The sequence below is a fragment of the Rattus rattus genome, chromosome 7, assembly GCF_011064425.1.
Source record: "Rattus rattus isolate New Zealand chromosome 7, Rrattus_CSIRO_v1, whole genome shotgun sequence".
Lineage (NCBI taxonomy): Eukaryota > Metazoa > Chordata > Mammalia > Rodentia > Muridae > Rattus > Rattus rattus.
The window spans coordinates 48128187-48136671 of NC_046160.1; the positions used below are offsets into that span (position 1 = coordinate 48128187).

General features: G+C 40.4%; 1 protein-coding gene across 8 annotated transcripts in view; it reads right to left on the reverse strand.

Annotated features, from left to right (window-relative positions):
• The window catches only part of Hdac9 (histone deacetylase 9), a 756932-nt gene extending 748764 nt beyond the window's left edge, over positions 1-8168 (reverse strand). For 5 of the 8 annotated variants that reach the window (XM_032907647.1, XM_032907646.1, XM_032907641.1 and 2 more), the window contains exon 1: positions 8054-8168. In XM_032907647.1, coding sequence (XP_032763538.1) covers positions 8054-8075 — 22 coding nt within the window. In that variant the 5' untranslated portion in view covers positions 8076-8168. The remainder of the gene's footprint in view (positions 1-8053) is intronic. The other 3 variants (XM_032907645.1, XM_032907640.1, XM_032907643.1) reach the window with 1 other exon arrangement.
• Positions 8169-8485: the final 317 nt, after the last annotated feature.

The following is an 8485-nucleotide window of genomic DNA, read 5'->3' on the forward strand; positions in this document are numbered from 1 at the left end:
TATAGAAAGAAAGGCCTTTGAGGGTTACTAGAGAAAGTTTGGGCTACCTCATATTCCCTTCTGCAGTCCCTTAAAATTATTACAGCTTTGTGAGATTGGAGGGAGGTGGAAAAGAAGAAGATGGGGGGGGGTTAGATCTCTTAAAGGCAAACACGAGGCAATAGAGAAAGGAAAACATTGGCTAAGTGCTCCATATAACGCTGCCAACAGAAGGCTGTCCACATGCATTTTGTATCAGTACCACAGTTCAACTCATGAAGCTTCGGAGACTACCTAGTCAGGCACTTCTTTATAACTGTGTCCATAGAAAAATCGGTGTGAATCATCTATCAATGTGTATTTAGCCTGGATTTCTTTTATACTTTTAATTGATTCTTTGTAAAGTTCACATCACACATCCCAGTCCCGCTCATCTCCCCATCCATTTGCATCCACCTTCTGCCCTTACAACCTCTCACCCAAAATAAGAGAAAATATGAAAAAAACAAAAACAAAAACAAAAAAATTCTTGTAGAGGAAGCTGTAGTGTGTCACAGTGTGTTACATAGTATACCCCTTTTTCAGCACTTCATAAATATCCAAGACCTATCCCTTCTTAGAAGGGTACAGCTACAGTACTTTTTTTTTTCCTTGAGCCTCCATTGTAGCTAGATATGCCAGGGGAATAAATTATACTCAAATTATATGTGAACAGAAGCACAGAACCTGTTGCCACAAATAATTGTCTCCTTTCATATTTCTTCCATCACTTAAACAGACAAGTGCCCGGTGCCTTGAAACGATACCCTGAAGAAGCTCAAAGGACCAGAGATGCACAAGGTCTTGTACGCCAACTAGAAAGAATGTCCATGACCCTGCAAAGTGTTTCCAGACTCCCTGGGACAGGCACAGCCTTGCCCTCTGAGTAAGGCTGTAAGTTTTGTCTGTAGTGTCACAACAGCAAAGGCAATGTCTAAACTGTGAGCTACCCGCACGTGTGAACTGTGAAAACTAAAACTGAGAACAAATACATTGTCCCAATACAGTCACACTGAACAGTGTAGAGAAAGGCATGTGTCTCACTGGACAGTCTAGAGAAATTTGTGTCCCACTGCTCAAGCACCATCGCTTGAGAATTGGAAAATGAATTAAACATCATCTCTATGTTTCAAACTAAAATTTCCAATTCAGAATTTTGACTTAGAAGAAGCAAAATATTAAAACACGTATCTATTAATTTGACGGAAAAAATAGTCTAAAGTAAGTAATAAATTTACAGTAATGCTTCCTGTGAATACTGTAACCTGGGGGAAAAAAATCTTGTCATAAAAACCATTCAATGGACCAACCTATTTTACTGTCTTGGAACACTCTTAAATACTGTTTGAAATGGATAACTGGCTAAGAGCCTGAAGATGTTTCAGTTACTTGGTGCTTCATGTAATAGGACCTGACCTGCATCTCACTACAAAGTCAAGTTTTAGTATGTATCTAGGGAAGCCATAACCTACTTCATTTGTGCTATGATTCTATTTCATTAGCTTTCATTCTTATGGTAACATACTTGTAAAAAAAATGAAGAAAAATACTCACTTGAACATTAGGTTATTCGTTAGCAGCTTTGTCCTGGTTTTAGCTTCCTGCTTAATGGCCAAACGGCACCGCGGTGGGTGACGCGCTGGAGCGAAAGTGGTGAACCATTAAAGAGTTCGTAAATTTTAAAAACAGGGGCAGGCCTTCTGGGTCCCATATGCTTCTAGAAAACTCATTGTTGTGCTGTATTAATTGAACCGTGAAGCCTTTATTAGTTCCCTTTAAAGATGCTTGCGGCAAAGCTTTTATTAATGCTTGCCCTCAAATTGTTTATGCTACTTAGCATTTCCATAACAATTTATATTTCAAAGAACTTTTTGATCATTAGTTAAATCTATTCTACATTTCTATAAGGGAATACAGCTGTTTAGCAAAATAGAGACAAGAAGGGAAATTCCTGCACTAATTTTTTTTGCCCAAGATTTGCCAATGAATAAATGAATATTGAATGAGAAGATGGACAGAATACAAGATCTTGTTGTGAGACTTCTGATCGAATAAATAAGCTTGTTCTCTTACTGTTGGCAGGTAGAATCATTTCTGTAAGTATTCCCACAGTGATGAGGAAGGGGGAAAAGTTATCGTCATACCACCCATTCTATCCACTGGTATAGTAGAAATAGAGCCATGGTACCTCAAAAGCTGAGAAGACCCCAAAAACACAGCTTCTCACAATTCTAGAGGTGCCACATACACTGGCTCTGTGCTTGGAAAATTCTTATAGATACATTTTCTAAAAAATTACAACACTAAAATTGAATATGTCAAAATTAAAGATCACGCCAAGATCATTTTAGGGTTGATGCACCCAAGTATTTTATTCTTAAAACAGTTCTGCCTCAAATGTGTTTTCTAAATTTTGGGAGGTTGTACAAAAAATATCTTCTGTATTAGTACAGGTTTAAACTTCTCCTGAAGAAAAAACAAAAACAAACAAATGAACAAAAAAACAAAACCCAAAGAGACTTGGTAAGCGTGTCTTTGGCCCATCTCTTACCTCAGAAAACTGGAATGGCCTAGAAAGCAAGTCAGACCTGTTAGCCCCTGGAATTTTCCTCACATAATATATCTCCTCTAGGTTTCAATGGACTAGCTAACTACTTCATATGGTTACCATAATGTTAGCTAACAAAAGAGACTAACCTTTTCTTTTCTTTGCAATCCTGCCAGATGAGAACCGCTAGGACTTTTGGGCAAATGAAGAGTATTTTGCACTTGGCAATATCTTGCATCTAACTCCTAGCCCTCTAGAGTTACACAGTAAAGCTCATTGGCAGAGAAGAGTCTGGGAATTTTGAACACAGACCTATGTGATTTTTTTATCTGCTGTTTAAGGGAATACAACATTAACTGAGCCCTGAAGTTTTTCCCCTTAAAACTTGGCCATCCATATAAAAGGTACGGAATCTAGACTGCTGTCCAGAAGAAGCAGGTTCTAGTCTTTAAAGTACACATGGCACTGAGTGGGCCAGAACTTTAACTGCTTCTGTCTCTGCCCCAAAGGGTTTTGTCCATAGGTAGAAGGCATGTTTTAGTGGGCTGCATTGCTGCTGGAGACTACCTGACAAAAGGTATGTGCTCAGTAAGTTTTGAATGGGTAAATACTTTCGCTACAGCAATCAGTTGGCAACCATGGGGAGAGAGACATCCCTTTATATTCCCCAGCACTCAAAAGAACCCCCAAAAGTCTAACTTTGAACATTATTGGGGTAGCAAGATTGAAATAAAAACCAACAAATGCTATATACAAAAATCAGCACTTATTGTTTGACTGAATACATGATCAAGAAAGTAATCATTTTCTTTGATACCAAACTGTATTTGAATATGGATAGAAACATGTTTCTGAGTCTAGAATCTATACAGGGGAAAATAAGAATTCACAGTGCTGCAGGACCAGCATTCAAGGCAAATAGAAATAATCTGAAAGAGTATTACAAGAATGTTGGAGGCACTGGAGCGAGTCTATTTTTCTGTCTTGAAGACAGGCCTGAGAGCTGTTTAGGGAAGAAAACAAAATAAATAGGCGATGATTGCATAAGGCCAATTCGATCCTCCGTTCAGAGTTTTAAAAAAGGAAAATTTAAGAAAGGCCTATTCTGATTGAAATGACCGTCTCACCAGTGAAACGTGTCTCCATAGGATACCAGCTAGAGCAAGATTAGAGCATTGTGACAACTGTACCAAAAGCATTTCCTTTTACTTTGTATCCCAGGTCTCTGAAACTCTTCGCAGTAAATGGAAATGACAACTATAGGAGTCAATGCTGATGATATTTTCAAATTCCATCTGTAAATACTTCTTAGTTAATTGAGACTTTCGTACAATGTCAAGCAGAACTACATATATGATAAGTAAAGAATGTACAAGAAAATATCAGTGGTTCTAAGATCAAATGCCTTTTCTTCATGGTTTCTTACTTATTGACTACTTTTTCACTTCTCCTAATTGAACTATTACCATAATGGGCAAGAATTTTGCATTAAAATAGCAGCCTCAAAGGATATTTTTATATTATAAAATCAATATTCTGTGGGGCAGGGTATGTTTACTCTAATTGCCAAATATTACTATGAGAAAAAACTATATTTCATTATGGTGTCTCCAAGTTAAGTACCTTTTTTAACTGTGCAATTTTGAAATATTAAATGAATACCCACATATTTAAATGCTGCATAAATAATAAAGATATTATTTTCTATCAATACAAAGGTTAATAATCCTCTCCTATAACTGTAGTGAACAACACAACTCACAGAATACACTGCAACAGCCTCTTTGGGGGTAAAGAGAAAGAAGAAAAGCTGAGATCTGCACTTCCAAATTTTACTCGAGCAATAGCATTCTTACCAAGTGGACCTTGTACAAATCACCAGCTGTTAGCCTCCTCTGAAATGGTATCTAAGTGAGGGTATTTCTTGTTGTGAAGAGACACCATGACCATGGCAACTTTTATTTAAAAAAAAAAAAAGCCATTTAATTACGGTTGGCTCACAGGTTTAGTCCATTACCATCATGGCAGGAAGCACGGCAGCATCCAGGCAGACGTGGTGCTGGCAATGAAGCTGAGGTTTCTGCATCTTGATCCACAAACAGGAGAAGCTAACTGTGAGCCAGCAGGCATTGCTCAAATTCTGAGACGTCGAAGACAACCACCCCTTAGTGATGCACATCGAAGACAACCACCCCTTAGTGATGCACGTCTTCCTACAGCCCCGCTCCACACCCCTTAGTGATGCATGTCTTCTTACGGCCCCGCTCCACACCTACTCCCTCTGGACGCATGGATGGAGGCTGCTTTTATTCAAACTTATAGTCACTTCATAATGTAGAATATATTTAGTCTACCTTCAAAAGTTCCCGTAGTCTATCACATTATCAGCACTGTTGAAAAGACCCAAGTTCAAAGTCTCTTGTAAGACTCAAGGCAATCTCTTAACTCAAGGCAATCCCTTAACTCTAACCCCTGCAAAATCAAAATCAAAAAAGCAGATCGCATTCTTCCGACATATAATGGCAGAGGATATACATTACCATTCCAAAAGGGAGCACAGTGAGGAAATAATGGACCAAAGCAAGACTGAAAACCGCTGTATAAACTCCAAACTCTCTACCTCCATGTCCGATTTCAAAATGGTTTTCAGATCACCAACTCATTTATCTTCGTTGACTGTAACACACTTCTTTCTCTTGGACTGGTTTCACTCCCTATTAGCAGCAGTTCTCAGAAGTTATCCCATGGATCCAGCATCTCCAACATTTTGGGGTTTCCAAGGCAACCCAGGCCTCGCCTTCACAGCTTCACGCAATGGCCTCTCTAGGCCTCTATGCAGGAGACAACCCCTGACATATGTCTGGCTTCAGCAGCTGTCCTTAGCCATGAAAGAGAGATTCCATAAACCCTTTCTTCTATCCTTGACTCTAAAGCCAGAATTATATGACTGAAGCTGCCAAGTTCGGCTACTTTTGATGATGCTGGAACATGGCTCCTTTGTTCAATTATATCTTCGCAAGGTTTCCGTTTCTGATAGTTTCCTTTACTACCTAAGCTTGACTGTCCAGAAACTAGAACAGGCTGGTCTCAAACTCAGAGATCTGCCTGCCTATGCTTCTAGAGTAATGGGATTAAAGGCATGCAACACTACGCCTGACCCTGAACTTTTTGTTAACTCCTTTTCACAAGTTTAGGTGGGCAGGGTGTTACCCAGCAGTCTCTGGTGCCTATATTTCATTTACATGAGGCTTTTCTTTGATTTGTTTATCTTCTTGAACACAGGATTTAGCTCCATTCCACTTCCTGGACTCCCCTTTTCTCCTTAAACTAGAAATTTTGTATTTTTTCTTGCTCAGCTTGTTCCTTTTCATTGGTGATCTTCATAAGAGTAAACACTCATAACCACAGGACAGAGTCAATCCTAGGCTGTTTTGAAGTTTCCTCTGCCAATAAAATTAATCTGAACCTCTTCAATTTACCATCAAGCAGACTTTTCGGACAAGGACAAAACAAAGCCACGTTTTTGTTTTTTTTTTTTTTTGCCAAAATATTGCAGCAGTATTTAGGCCACATACTATAATTCTTTTCCTCTGAAACCTCTTGATCTGGGCCCCTACAGTTCAAATCACCCTCAGTACCACTGTCTTCTCTGGGATGATGTCACAGGTGAGACGGGTACAAGCTAGAATGAGGCCTGTCATTGGATGAGAAGGAAGGATGGGTGGGAGAAAAGTTTGGAGGAGGAGACAGAGACAGGAAGGGAAGAGAGGAGGAGACAGAGAGTAGCTGCGGGACAACATGGAAGCTGACTTTAAGATTCCACGCTGTACCTTTACAGGTTGTTATGAATGTTCTTAAAGGATGGATGTGTATTGGGCTTTGTATGTTTAGGTGGGCAACTGAAACATTCAACCACTTTCCCAATCCAGAGTTCAAAGTCAATATTCCTGCAACAAGAAACATGGTCTGGCCTATTACCCTAGGCCCTGGTAGTCACTTCTATCCTAGGGTTTCCATTTCTGTGAACAGACACCATGACCACTGCAACTCATAAAGAAAGTCATTTAACCAGGGCTGGCTCACAGGTTCAAAGGTGGAAGCTGTTATCTCCATTACCATGGCAACGGGAATCATGGCAGCATGCATGATGCTGAAGAAGGAGCTGAGAGTTCGACATCTTGACCCACAGGCAGCAGAAGTGAGCAGTGATCTCGTAGGCATGTCCTGAGCTCCTAAGACCTTAAAGCCCACCACCCCTTAGTGGTATACTTCTTCCAACAAAGCCACACCTAATCCAACAAGGCCACACCACCAAATAATGGCACGTCCCCTGGACCTATGGGGACCATTTTTATCCAAACAACCACAAATAGATGAAGTAAAAAGAAAAAAGAAAAAAAACCTTCTGCATATAAGGCTGTTCAAATGAACTCTCTGATAGATGTCACTGCATGCTGAACTTTGAGAGCTGAGGCATTAGGCTATTCAAGGTCTAGGGTAACTTTTCACCTGTCCAACTAGATGACACAGCCCCAATTATAAACCTCATCCATGATCAAAACTCTGGACTATCTCACAGCCTTTATAACCAAGTTCAACTTTCCTATAATTTTCAGTCAACACAGCCTAATGGAGGCATGGAGAATGGGTGAGAAGACGGTGGGAACAGAGAGCAGTTCCCGTAGGTGCAGCACTCCAGAGGGGGAAGGCATTGGCAAATGGTTTGCTTTTATGAGCTCCAAATATCACATTACATTGTCTTTGACCTGGAGAATGGGGTAACTCAAATTTAACACCGTGCCACAGAATATACTGAGAAAAACACCCCTGTAATGACTAAAGCAGAGGACGCTTTGACAGTCTATTTGTGACTAACATGTAGTTGACCCTACTCCATCTTCTCAAAACTTGGATCATATTTGCTCTAAAAGCAACGCCCTGTTCCTGGAGGCATGGGTGTTGGCTGCCCTCCTCACAGCAGTACTAAACCACACATATCACTCTGGTCTCATAGGAAGCAGGTGCTGAGATTATTATTAAATACGTATATAGGAAACAGGAGGGGCAGCAAAGAAGGGTGGGGAGGAAAAATATCCTTCCTGTGTGTCAAAGAGATGGAACACATGAACTGACTCCCAAGCCTGACAGCACAATTTAAAAACAAATAGAAAGGCTACGGGTATGAATTAAATTCCTGCCTCATATTTTTTTTATAGCTGCACATAACTTAATCTGAACATTCATTTAGAAACAGATGAGTCAACACCCAGTGCCCAGACAACAATGCAAATGAAATTACTCAGAAAGTAAACTGGGTTAATAGAGAATTAACCATAGAATGCAAAACTCAAAATATATGACTCTATTGTTTCATCTTCATGAAAAGTCGCTCCTTGATTAGGTCGATTGCCTGACTTGAAGCAGCACACACAAAGCAATATCCTCCAAATAAAGTACATTCCCAGTTCTCAAAGTAACAGGACTGACCTGGCTGCACCGGAGAGCTCATTGTGGGAATCAGAAGGGCTGGTGATTGAGGACGTAGAGTCACAGCCTGCTCTCAGCTGACCCTGGTTGTTCAGGTGGCGATGGCGGAGAAGAAACCTAGGGTATAAGAAAATCACACTGTGTAATATCCAGATTATGTCGGTCACACTGAGAACCAGAGAGCTGCCTCTAGGATTCAGCTCAGTTACAACAAAGAGCAAATGTGAACTGGGGTTAACAGGTCAGTGCTGTGCTGCGTGCCTAGTACGTACATAGCCCTAGGTTTGATCCCCAGCACTGAAAGGGAGACAAACGCCAATGTCCATGTTGCTTGCAGCACAGGGATACTGTGAACATGAAGCAACAGAATAGAAGGAACCAGTGAGGGAAAAGAGCTCACGTGTTACAGATGGCTCCCAGTTCACCATTTCC